The sequence below is a fragment of the Apus apus genome, chromosome 2 (assembly GCF_020740795.1).
Source record: "Apus apus isolate bApuApu2 chromosome 2, bApuApu2.pri.cur, whole genome shotgun sequence".
NCBI lineage: Eukaryota > Metazoa > Chordata > Aves > Apodiformes > Apodidae > Apus > Apus apus.
In genome coordinates this window covers 72,277,897-72,291,457 of record NC_067283.1, presented here as the reverse complement: position 1 = coordinate 72,291,457, position 13,561 = coordinate 72,277,897, and the positions used below count along the sequence as shown (strand labels likewise).

Genomic DNA, 13,561 nt, shown 5'->3' with positions numbered 1-13,561 from the left:
AGTTAAGAAAAACTGCTTTGTTAAATATTAATGGTTGCCTTGAAAGGTAGACCATGTCTCTAGAGTTCTTGCTTTTTATTTCCTCTTTTTGTGTCAAATGTAATTTGTAAAGCTTTACTTGCATAGTGAATTTTGAGGTTCAGAGTGCAGCACATCTGTGTAAGACTTGTCTTCATTCACTCTTCAGCATGTGTGACGTATTTTTGAGATCAGTTTTAGCAGTTGAGAAAAAAATTACAAAATTCTCTACTTTTCTGACTGAGTCCTTTCTCCATCCTTTCATACTGGATGATATTCAGTCACACATTTAGTCCTTACGTTTAAATACAGAGGTGAGCAAAGGGTTGTTATAGTTTATATTTTTGCTGTTTCATTCTTCCGTGAAAGTAGGTGTAAAGAGCCTTTATTATACTGTCTGTACAAACTGATCTGTCCTCTATACAACACCTGTTAATTTCAGCACTGTAAATTAAGCCTAGCCTATTCAACAGAGATGTCTTCTGCTAAGTGTCTAGTAGATGATGGAAAGATGAGTTTGCTGAATTGATCTAAAAGAGGAAAAGGTATTGCTGTTGAAATTATGCTTTGTTTATTTTTTTCCAGATGTAATGCAACACACAGCAGTCCACAAGAAACATAATGGAAAAAGTCCTGTTGCCAAGTAGGTACTAGGATGTAATGTGACCATGCTACATTTCTGAACTTCATTTGTTAGTGCGTTGAGAATTTGTGTTTCTTTCTAGGTTAAAGCTTGTTCGTGGGAATTTTGTTTGGTTGGGGTGTTCTTATTTTGTTTTTTTATTGTTGGGGGGAGTGTTATTAATTTAATCTGGGTTAGATAAATATTTCAAAATATCCTATTTGTAAGCCTGTAGGTCTAGTTAATTTGAAAGTCTTTTTTTGCAAATTTTGTGAATCTTCACCGCATGAGTTGATGTTTTAATTTGTGTTTAGAAGCTGAGTAACATAAATTTGTGTTGCATGTATTTTTCTTGTATGCAGACACACCCATGCATATACTGAACATTTCCAGTGCTGTTGATTTTAAGCTCTCCTTCAGTAGCTTCAGAGATGACTTTATAGGAGGAACTAGTCCATTCTTTCCCATGCTCAGTAGCAAAAGCATGTATACCCTGCTGTTTTATGTTCATTGTAAGTGGGAGCACTTCTTAACTGTATTAAAGTAGTTCATATATGCTTTCAGATATATGAGGTATGTAATGTGCATTTACCCGTTAGTGTATTTTGACCAGAAACTTTGCATATGCTTGCACATTTCTGTGCAATACTTCAACTACATAAAGAGAAAAAAATGTATACAGTGTTTATTGTGGTTTACAGCCTTGTTCTGTGTTGTTTTATCTGTAAAATGTCTATTTCTTTGGGGAGAGGGGGGTGGATTACCTGGAATTACAATAATTTGAATAGCAACATAGCACAAAACAATGTTGGTTAAGGTTCACAAATCTTTAACAGACAAGATTCTTGTTAAATTACCAATTGGACGACTTAGTGGTTTGTTTCTGTTTTGTTTTTTAACTCTCCTACTTACTTTCAACTTATGTTTCTTCAAGAAGAGAATGTCATCTTGTCAATTTCTGATTGTACCAGTGGATATACAGCCTACTATGAAGTTGGAAGAGTAGGATCCAAACTTACTAACATATAGTTACTAATAAAAAAAATGTATTTTTCTTATTCATTGTGTAATAAAGTATACTAAAGCTGACTGTAGTTTAGGATCTGTCTCTCAGATAGAAAAGACACAAGCAGACCTTTCTGCAAACTTCTGTGATAGAAACTCATTTTGCTAGCTGTTATTTTCAGTTTATTTAAGAGGGGAAAATGTGTTCACTACTTGACTGCTAGAGGTCTGTTAGTCCTCACCTGTTCACGTTGTGAGTCTGTTTCTAAAAGCTTTGCCTGCTATTCATGGGCTCTAAAGAAATAGCACTGAAATTTTTCTCTTTTAAATAAGTATGAAACTGTCTAGAGCCAAGGGCAGTTAATCTCAAATAGCTTTGGTACATTTCAGGAAAATCTGGATATTTTGTTTATATTCAGTATGGCAGCCTTACTCTTGAAATGATCCAAAAATGTACTGGTAGGAATGACATGGGTATACAGAATAAAAATTCAGCAGTATCACAGCTTACATAAAATGACTGCAAATTGGGCAGCTGATTCACTTGACTCCATTCAGCAGAAGTTTCTAAAGTGATATTGCTTATATCTCTGCAGTCAGGGACTCATGTCTGTATTTTGGAACCTTCTTGGGTTCTCATAATTTTCATCTAATGTTTGTAATGTTCTGCTGTATGTCTTTTAAGTAGTTTGGGCACTTATTTCCAGAGGTATTTGGTAAGTAGCTGCTGGAACTATAGCCTGTCTCATGCTTTGCAATGTGCTAGATTTCTGCCATTGTGGAACTGAGTAACTTTTCATGTAGTAGCCATCATGAAGCAGCTTGCCAACAGCCCTGAATTAAGAGGCACTTTAAATTATTAGCATAAGTATTTTGATAAGAATTTAAAAGTGTTTAGGGCAGGGGTTTGTATGATAGATGGAAAGTTTATAGGTCCGTGTGGCCTGCTGACTTTATCAGAACCCTGACTGGTTTTCCACCAGTCTTTGTTGACCAGTACTCTCAGACCTAGTTAGGTACTACTTCTGACCAGCTGCTGCTCAAAGAAGCCTCAGGGGACAAAGGCATTATGAGGTCCAAAGTAAATGCCTCCACAGTGCATCAAAAACATTAATAATATTCAGCAGGACATGCAGAAACACCCCTAATATCATAAAGCTAGTTTGATCGAAATCTGGTGGACTCTGCTTGAAAGAAAACAGCCGAGTGGTATAGTTTCCGAAGGTAAAGTTGAAAGTAAAATTACCAAAGTTTTCTGTGTCTACATGAAACATCATTGCAAAATATACCATGATGTGTATCAGCATTAAAGACCATATCACAACTGTAGCTCTCAAACAGCACTTACCATTGATAAACCACAAAGAAACACTAAAACTAGCTACAAATGAGCCTATCACCTACCCTGTATACCACAGGGGTGACTATATGGTCTGTTTAGTTCCCAACCTTTTGAGAACTTTAGGAGACCTCTGATACTTTCTAGAGGGAGCCATCAGGGAGTATCCTCCTACTGGAGTTGGAATTCAAACTGTTGAATTAGTCAGAATTTAAGCCTGGACTCAGGCTAGTGAGCTCTGCCTGCCTTGGGTGCCAATATGTCTGTCACAGTTTAACACTGGGCAGGCAATTAAACACATTGCTCTCTGCTCTTATCACACATCCTACCCCTCTCCTGAGTAATGTTCACATCACCACCAAGGCTGCAGGGCAGGCCCTGGAAAAGTCTCAGACTTGATTGCTGGAGTCAGCAGCAGGTGGGAGCTGGATGCAGGAACGCAGGCATTCAGGAACATGGATCGCCATCAAAGTCGGATGAACAGACGGAATCCTCCCAGGACTCCAGCCATGAACAAAGAGGGCTTGACCCTTGTGATCCCTCAAATTTATACCAAGTATGATGTGTATGGGATGGAATACTGTGTTTGGTCAATTTTGGTCTCTTGTCCCCTCCTCTCCACAGGAGGGTCACAGGTCTGTCTGACTCCTTTACTCCCTTCTCGTCCTGGAGCATAAGATGTTTTTTGGAACCCAGCAGTGCCCTTGGTTCTGCATCCCATTCTCTAGCCATAGCTATAAACATTGAGAGTTATCTGTCCCAGAAGCGGACGCTGACTGAGAAATGTGCCTTTAATTTCTGCAAGTGCAGCTACTTGGAAGAGACTTAATCTAAAAGTAAAACCACTAACAAGAAAATTAGTTCTATCCTGGTTTAAACCAGGACACAAACTCCCCTTTCACAGGACTGTGCAAAATTAGCAATCCTCAAGGTAAAAATATAAAACAAGATTACTTTTTTTTTTAAATTCAAACAAACACTGCTGCTGCATGTTCTGTAAGTAGCCAGGTGCTCCTTTTCTTAAATGTCTCATGAATGCTGAAATAGGGATTACAAAGTAATTCAAGCTTTGTCATTAACAGTGAGGAAGAAAGAATAATAATTCAGCATATATTTTTATTTGAAAGTTTCCTCACATGTGGTATGAAAAAACCCAAATACTTTGTGTGCATAAATATCTATGGAAATTCTTCTCTCAAGTACTGTTTTCTATGAATTTTGTTGTTCTGAATTTTACGTCAAATTGTCATAAGACAAATGAAGAAGGAGCTCCAGTTATGTCCAAATCATCGGTATAACTTTGGAGCGCAAGAACTTCTGTAATTTATGTGTTTTAAATCTCTTGAGAATTTCTAGAGTTTTCTGGGAGCAAAATGCCAGTTTTCCAACAGGATGCAAAAATGTGTATGTTGGTAAGAAAAGCCTGCAAGTTTGTTCACATCATTGTAATTTTTGTTTTTTCCTTTCAGCAGCACTGGCAGTGCAAAATGTTCTTCACTGGACAGCCTTAACGTGCAGCACTCTGAGCAAAATGGGGTATTGGACTGGAGAAGAAAAAGCTGCATTGTCCAGCAGCACCCAGAGCACTGTACAAACCTACTTGACCAGGTGTGTTGCTGTTTTGTCATGAAACCAATATTCTGGGACATTTGAGAAGACTGTCCACTACACATTATTAGGGTTGGCTTTAAAAGATTAAGAGCCTTGCTAAAATTGTACCAATAAGTATCAAAGTTCAAGTTGCTGCTACTTCATCTTTGAAAAACCCATCATAATTACTTACCTCTGTCTCATAAAATTGCCTGTATTGTTTATGAATTTGTAAATAAAATTTCCCAATAGGCTCTTAAGTAATCAGAAAAGTTTTAATGTTTCTAATCAGACATTGTCCTGTTATTGTAATACTGTAATCGGAGAGAATTTCAGAACTCCTGGAGAGTTTCTGTGTTATTGCAAGGAATAAACTAGAAGCTGTATTAAAAACTGAACCATACTAATGCTACAGTAGAGACAACAGGTTAAATATATTCTTTGTCCTTTACCTACATTATCTAAGGAACTTTAATATTAATCTTTGTTGAAAAAAGCTAATAGCTATAAGTGTATATGCTTTTTGTGAGATTTGTCTCTCTTGGTTCATCAGTTTTGGTTTGAGTATAGTAGAGAAGAATAATTATTTATAAATAAAATCGTCTGCTGAAACTGGAGGAAGGAAGGTTGCTCACTGCTTGCATCTGAAGATCCTTGAATATTATAATTGCTTAATATTACTCTTACTCTACATGCAGAATTCGGCTGTTGGTTATTATGTGGGGAATAGCAAGCCAACAAAAGTGGTTTCCTTATTTCATAAAGCAGGGTAATGAATTGAGGTTTGCTTCTAAAGATGAAATGGTAGACTTCATCAAAGCTCAAAATACTGTAAGCTGGAGGCAAGAAAAACATCAGCATACTAAAGCAGAGGAAAAGCTACTTCCTTTTTAAAGGATGTCCAAACATGGCATATTTGGACAGAGATTATTTCTGAGTTTTCATAGTTTTTAGTCATTTGCCAATTATATTACTAACGGCTAGTGATAGTACACTTTATTCTAGGTCATATTCTAGAGTTTAGTTTAGGAGCAACCTCATGTTTAAGGCTGGATACCTGCCTTGTCACTGTGTAAATTAATCTGCCACATGTACTTCCCATCTCCCAGCCATCAAAGAATTCCGCTGAAATCAGTAAATTCTGTTGCCCCTTAAACCCTCAGGTTAGCCTTTTTAGCAGGTATGTGATGAAGCACATTTGTTTTTATCCTCAAGAGGAGAGACAGCATGCAAACAGTAGTTAGATTGGAAACTGGAATATTTCCTAAGTGTTCTGCTGATGATGATAAATGATAAATGCAAGACAAGATACATTATACTAAATGCCTGGATGCACTGCACAAGTAGTTATTTGTGTGGTTATAACACCTGTAAGTGCACTAGTCTTGGGTTCATGGACCTGTCAGTCTGGAAGGGGTTGGCTTTTGTGATACAAATTCTGTTGTTTGACTTGAGTCTTTGCATTTTCTATCTAGCATACAGGAGAAAAACGAAGTCTGTCTACAGTAAGCAAGAAGAAAGGAAAGCCACAGCTGGAAAAGTAGGTTTCCAATGTAACCAGTAATGCAGAAACAGTGTGTAATGCATTCACTTTGATGAACAGAGTCTACAATCAAATAGGTTATTTTGCTATTGTGGAACAAGAGCTGGCATAGTTTAAGCCAGTCTACATAGAAATCCTTATTTTATCTTCTGAAAAGAATTAACTTGAAAAATGGGATGTAATTGCATGCATTCATTTCTCAAAATCTCAGTTGTTATTTAGCAAAAAGATGAAGGAGCAGAAGCAGGTTCTTAACCAATAATGAACTGCCTTTTTTTCCCCTCTGTATTTATTTGAAAGTTAAAAGATGTAAAGCTGCCCAGAAAGCACTGAAAATCAAGTAAGGATTGACAGCAGCCTTTAATGTTACGCAGTGGGTGGTAACTTGCTGTGATGTTTTATTGAAGATAATTTGCACATCGGCAGGTTTCAGAACTTCCTGTGGGCTACACAATCCTGCACTGTGGTAAAGTGCAAATATTTCCACCCTTATTTAGTACTCTGCCTACTTCCAAGCTGACTTTCTGTCATTTTGATACTCTGTAGCCAGATGCCTTTTGCTAGTCTGGTCTATGGCTGTGTTACAGGAATCAGCTTTCAAAGACAACTTCAATATCAGCTGCTTAATTTCTTTTTTGTGTGTGTTTTCTTTTTTAGATCTTTATTTGTAGAGTTTAGTAACACTGCTTACAGTTTAGTTCCTGGTGTATTGCAATAGCAGCCTTTACCTGTTTATTTTCTATATTTGTTCTTATAGCTATTAAATACACAATTCTGGCCTGGAGTCGCTGCCTTTGTTTGCAGTGGCATTTGTGTGTTTATTCATGGTTGGTTGTACCCAGGCATTTTGGGGAAAAAAAACAACACAATGTTACAATTATTTACACAGGGATAAAGCAAAGAAAACTGACTGCCGGCTGAATAACAGGACTAATGGAGTTAGACTTGCAGCATCACAGCACATCCGTACAGGAACAGCAAAAGGTAAGATGTTTTTTCCCGAACTGTTTGTAGTAAATGGAATCCCAAACTTTGCTGATTTGTTTGTTGTTCTACTATAAAGGGGAGAGATCACAAATCTGAAATCTATTTTGGTGCAAGTCAGCATGTTAGCTGTCTAGCCTGTGCTTTGGCTTGCTGTATAGAACATGCTAGACTTAGTCTTCTGGATGCAGTTGCTTAGTGTGTTTCTTTTCATGTGTAACTGGAAAAATACTAGTAAAGTCTCCAAAAGTTGCCTTATGTGGACAAGTAGTTGCAGAAACATTTACTGTTGGCCTACTTCTCTATGAAATTTAGTAGTCTCAGTGTGCAATGATCCTGCATTTTGTCATTAGTGTTCTCTTGGCAGCTCACTAGTTTCTTCAGCTAGAATGGCCCATGAGAAAACTGTATGAAAACCCTCTGGTGAGAGCCATTGATGAGCTGGTGTGTAAACAAGTGACACAGAACTCTGTCTGCTGCCCTAACAGGGTTTTCAAGTTTGGGTAATCCAGCAAAATGTAGTGTCTAGGCCAAGACTCATGTACATCAGTTAGTTATAAGACAAAATGGTATTTGTGTTCCTTTAGTAAATTGATTCTCCAAGCTTTATTACAAATTTCTGAAGGGCTGTATTATCCAGTGACTTCTCCATTTTGGTATTTTCTGAGCTCCCAGTATCAGTTGTCACCTTGACTCTCTTAAGCTTAGTTTTCATGACAGAAAGCTGAAAAAGAATTTGCCTCTTTCTATACCATCTAATTGGCGTAAGAGTTAAAAAGGGCTCTTTAAAAGTGCCTTGTCTTGCTCTTGCTTCCACTTGAATAAGTGCAGTCTTGAATAAGTTTTAATTCTTCTCACTGCTTCTCTCGCCTTTCAAAGTTCCAAGTGGTTCCCATTCTGAATTATTGTCTTGTGTTTTATGGACAATTTTTATTATCTTCTACAAACAGTATTTGACTAAAACTTTGAAGAATTCAGAGTTCACAAACTTAGCAAAACCAGGGTAGTTTCAGAAAGCTATAGCTAAGGGCTGTACAAGCAGAAAACATACTCTACAGGAGAGCTTTACTATGTACAAATCTGATTGATTACTTCTCTTGTTGTCGGGCAAAACACACTGAGCTTTAATGAACTGATGATAACTTTAAAAGGTGGTGCGATCTTGTGTGGTGTAGTGCAAAGTTAAACAGGGAATACAAATGTTTTGCCGTAGGAGCTCTGTCCCCTCACTACCCACTGCTGTAGATACGAAACTGCCTGCCTGATACCGTTGGCTAGTTAAGACCACCTCAGGAAGAAACAGGCTTGGTTTTAAATGCTCTGTTTTGAGTCAGTAACTCCTAACTGTATCATGTTTTCTTCCATTTTTTTCCTCCCTGCTTTTAGCTTTTTCTGAGGCATCAGTTTGTTACACTTGTAACTTGGAAGATTCGATACTCTGTGACTAGCACTTATGACTCTTGCTTTCAGTGATGCGAGGTCAACACTGCCGCTTCAGGTTATGTTAGATATTCAAAATGTGTTAAAATAATTTGACTGATTAGAGGTTTAATCCAGGAAATTATTTTAAGAACTGAAGCATTAAGGCAGCTTTTTGTTGATTTATCCCTACCTGTTGAACTTGTAATTAATAATTTATAATATTGTTATAATTTATTAGAAATAATAAAATGAATAATGGTGTTCTAATTGTTGTCCTGGAGTTTTGCCAACAGCAGGATAGGGGTTTTCTTGAAGCTAGTTCTGGCATATGTTCTGAGGGAGGGTGTATCTGTCTTGCTGCTTCACTTCTGAGGCTGAACATACTAACTATCTACTTCACTAATGGGATCTAAACCCACCCTGAAAGCTGCTTTCCAGCAAATGAGTTTCCCGTGATCCTGTGCAGAATCTAGAAAATGATTTTACCACTTTTCACCACTAGAAAATGAGTTCACCACTTTTTCTTTAAATAGACTTTGTCATTACAGTTTGCTTAAAGCCTATTCTGGAAGAGTAAATTGTAAAAAGGTGTACTATTTAGAGTGTTGCCCACTCAGATAGTTTTCTGCCTTTGCTGGTATGACCAAGGGGTGTTGCATCTCTTTTAATGGAAATGTTTGATTGTTGCCATTCAGAGGAGATTAGTATTGTGGTACAATGTGTTATAAGCATCACAAAATATATTAAAAAATATAATTTTCTTCACTGCTCTGCACAAATACTAATTTTCAGTGTCACCATAATTAACACTGAGGATTCAGTCATCGCAAATTTAGGAACAAGACCAGTCCTGAATGCTACAAACACAGGGGACAGATGGAATTAAGTAGGAAAAAATAAAAATCTGAGCTAGTGTCAGATGTGAGCAAACCAGAGTAGTCTCACTTTCATATAATGAGATTAAAAATAAAAATGCCAATTTTTATTTTTAGATCTGAATTTGGACGGTGGATCTGGTCATGATACATGTGGAGAAACGTCATCTGAAAGTTACAGTTCTCCTTCTAGTCCACGACATGATGGGAGGGAAAGCTTTGATAGTGAAGAAGAAAAAGACAGAGGTTGTATTTATGGAGAGTGTGCATGAACAACTTTATTCTTGGACTAATCTTTCTTTTATTAATTTTAATTAGTTTCTCAATTTTAACAGCTGCTTTTATATCTGAACTAGCCATAGAATGCATTTTGCTTTGTAGGCTTTGTGACTGGACAGTTTGAAGGCTGTTAGGTAATAGCAGGACTGTTTAAATACTTCTGAGTTTTAAATTACTACATACATGTAGTAACTTTCTGACCTCAGTGGCATAGCTCTCTTGAGAAAGTTCAGCAGTACAGTAAATGGTAAAAACTTTGGCTGAAAGGGACTGTTTTTATATCAAATTACATGTGGCATGTCTGAGAGGTCCTCCTTTTTGTATTGACAGTTCAATTTGCCACCCTTCCAAATTTGTGTAAGCTGGATTAATATCTTCCTAGGTAGATACAAATTCCTAATTAGGTGTATGTCCTGCTATCCTGCTCTTCCCATTTGCAGATATACACAAGTCAAAGACAAGAGTAGCTAGTTGGACAGTTTGATCTAGGCAAGAGATGGTGATTGCCCTAGCTTGATTTGGGTGAATGAAAATAAACTCAGAGTTACTGTAATTCAGGAAGATATAACTATCAGTTTTGTCATCAAGCTTAGAATGTTTTATATTGATAAATTAGTCCAGGGGATGACTCTGTATTATGATTTCAGATTTGGTCTTTGGACTGACAAATGGTTTTGTCTCCACAGATACAGACAGCAATTCTGAGGACTCTGGGAATCAAAATACAACCAGGTTTACAGGCTACAGTGCTGTCAGTTCATCAAGTTTGAACAAATCATCTGCTCAGATCTCTTCAGTGAATAATGAAAATGGAAGCCTTTCAGAAGATCCTTTGAATGCAAAGTTTCAACATATTTCCTTCATGCCTGCCTTACACTGTGTAATGCACAGCGCTGCCCAGAAGCCTGAAGCAGTTGTCCCACCACCCATATCTGCAGATGGTAAAACGATGGGAATGCTTGTTACCACACCGGTTGCTGTCTCGCCAGTGAGAGAATCTGCAAATTCACCTCCTGGTGGAGGGGGCCCAGTGACCTCTGGTGAACCTGAGAAACGCCTTGAGCTGATGGCTTCCCCTTTGCCAGTCCCATCCACTTTCCTTCCACATTCTGTCCAACCTGGTAGCCCTGCTTTGCATTTGGCAATACATAGGTTGAAAATGCCCTCTCCGCAGGGATCATCGGAAAGTTGCACAGTTAATGGACCACAGCAACCAACAGGAAATTTAAGTATTGGATCACCAAATACTGCCTTTATCCCAGTCCACAATCCAGGTAGTTTCCCAGGATCCCCAGCTCCTACTACAGATCCCATCACAAAACCTGCATCCCAGGTGGTAGGACTGAATCAAATGGTGCCTCACATTGAGGGAAACCCAGGAGCAATCCCTCAGCCTACCAATCTAAAGGTAGTTCTTCCAGCAGCTGGTCTCTCCACAGCAGCACCACCACCTCCACCAGCTTCATACGCTTTGCCAGGCAGTCCCCATGCTACCAATGTATTGCCCAACCAGAATACAAATGTGCTAAACACTGTACCGACTTCCTCACCACCTCAGTCTGCTGGTTTAGGTGTTGGTCAGGTCCAGTCCACTGTTCCTCCTGCAATACCTACACACACGCCAGGCCCTGCCCCTAGCCCGAGCCCTGCTTTAACACACAGCACTGCACAGAGTGACAGCACATCCTACATAAACGCTGTTGGAAATAGTAACACTAATGGGACAATGTTACCTCCACAGCAGCTGGGATCTGGTCCTTGTGGTTCTTGCGGACGTAGGTGTAGCTGTGGGACCAATGGAAGCCTTCAGATTAATAGCTATTTTTATCATAACCCGCTTCATGGACAAGTCTACAGAGTTCCGTCTTTCTTCACTCTGCCATCACTTTGTAATGGCAGCTACCTCAATCAAGCACATCAAAGTAATGGAACACAACTTCCTTTCTTCCTGCCTCAGTCTCCATATGCAAACGGGCTTATGCATGACCCAGTGATGGGGAGCCAAGCCAACTATGGTATGCAGCAGATGGCAGGATTTGGGAGGTTCTATCCTGTATATCCAGCACCTAACGTAGTTGCCAACACAAATGGGTCGGGACCCAAGAAGAATGGGAACGTTTCATGTTACAATTGTGGTGTAAGTGGACACTATGCGCAGGACTGTAAGCAGTCATCCATGGAGGCCAGTCAACAAGGTAATCATGATAACTCCCAGCGGACTTGCTTTTGAGTTTAGCAGTTTCTCTTTACCTTTCTGAATGTGCTGTTTCTGGTCTTGCGGAAAGGTGTGCGTGCGTGTGTATGTTTTGTGTAAATGGTTGTGCACTAGTGACCTGCTCTAAAATTGCCAAGTATCTTATCTCTGCCTGAAAATCTTGTAGAACAGTGCAAAGGGAACAGGGTTCACTGTGTGAAGTTGAAAACGGGCACGATTCAGAGGTGGGAAGTCAAACTATATCAGTCATAAATTGTCATTCTTCTTTTTTTCACCGGTTTATTTTTGGCATTGTTTTTAGAATTGCACGTTGTTTCAGTTTTTCCAGTCCTATTCAGTGGTTTTTTTGAGAGAATTGGTTGGCAAAAAGTGAAGGATATCAATTACTCTGATAAAAACCTAGGTTCTTAAAACTTGTGAGAATTTAAAAAAACCCCAACAGACTGGCTATTGGATAAAGTAACTTTTCTAAAGCTTGCCTTTACACAACCAGCCATCCTTCTGTGCCCCATCATGCAATACATAAATGAAACAGGCTTTAACTTTTCAGACAAGTTGCAGCACAAAGGCAGGAACCAATTGGAACTACAGATCTAAGGAACAGCTTCAGTCTTATGTGCCATTTCTCTCTCCATCCAGAAGCACGGGGGAAAAGTAGCGTTTGCACAGAGTGTAACCTACTTTTGATTCTTGGCCTGTGCCCATTCTGACTTGTTTGGTCAGACTGGAACAGGAAAGACAAACCTGGATGGGGGTTGTATTTTCTTTGCATTTTTCCAGTAGAGGTAAAGTCCTATATCTACAGTCTAAACCTTTTTTAAACTTAAAAGAGTTTTAGCAAGCAGACAAAAGAAAATAGTATAAAATCTTAGGACCTACTTTAAAAGGACTGGAGGATGATAGTGCCTTTTGAAGAGCATGTCCATTTTGATACCTTGTAGTGGTTTTGTAATCCATTTTCATTGTGAGCAGTGACTTAGTAGTTCTCTTTCCTGTTTTAGGCACTTACAGACTGAGATACGCACCTCCCCCTCCCCCTTCCAATGATACCTTGGATTCTGCAGACTGAAACAAGTAAACATTGCCTACTTAAAGTGAAGCTTGGGAAATTGGGGGAAGGTGTGTGTGTGGGAGGGGGGGTTGGTCTTCTGGTTTGGGACATTCCCGGTTTTATATTCTTTTGGAATTTTTCATTGCTTTTGCACCTCTGTTCCATACACAAGAAGAAAGCTGAGTCCCTGGTCTCCTCCTGGTTCTACAAAAGGCTTGTGTAATGCATGTAATTCAAACACTCAGCCAAAACAATCAAAAAGAGCATTTGAACCATGCTTTTGCACTGAAGACTTGAGACATGTGCAATGTTTACTGCGTTGTTTGTTTTGTTTTGTTTTGTTTTTAAAAAAAAATGTCCTCTGACCTCTGACATCACTGGTGGAGCAGCCATATGGTGAAAGAAGAAACTTGGTCATGTTCCCCACCACAATCTTCTTCCCTATCTCCCTGTTCTCCTTATGCTGCTGTTTTATTTTCTTGCCCTGTTTGTCCACGTGGATTCGCTGGACTTGCATGAGTGTTTATCAATTCATACAGACCCTGCCCGTACTCTAAATTAATGCTCATGAATTGAGAGGAGATGTTCAAACGTCTGTTTAGGAGAGTCCAAAGGAAC

The 13,561-nt window shown here is 38.8% G+C and overlaps 1 protein-coding gene across 4 annotated transcripts in view; it reads left to right on the top strand.

Moving 5' to 3' along the window:
* ZCCHC2 (zinc finger CCHC-type containing 2) overlaps positions 1 to 13,283 on the top strand; it is a 41,706-nt gene extending 28,423 nt beyond the window's left edge. For 2 of the 4 annotated variants that reach the window (XM_051610054.1, XM_051610052.1), the window contains 7 exons: positions 604 to 661; positions 4,457 to 4,592; positions 6,050 to 6,114; positions 7,007 to 7,101; positions 9,516 to 9,644; positions 10,364 to 11,872; positions 12,894 to 13,283. In XM_051610054.1, the coding sequence (XP_051466014.1) occupies positions 604 to 661; positions 4,457 to 4,592; positions 6,050 to 6,114; positions 7,007 to 7,101; positions 9,516 to 9,644; positions 10,364 to 11,872; positions 12,894 to 12,961 (2,060 nt within the window). In that variant the 3' untranslated portion in view covers positions 12,962 to 13,283. Of the gene's footprint in view, positions 1 to 603; positions 662 to 4,453; positions 4,593 to 6,049; positions 6,115 to 7,006; positions 7,102 to 9,515; positions 9,645 to 10,363; positions 11,873 to 12,893 lie in introns of all 4 variants that reach the window. The other 2 variants (XM_051610053.1, XM_051610050.1) reach the window with 1 other exon arrangement.
* Positions 13,284 to 13,561: the final 278 nt, after the last annotated feature.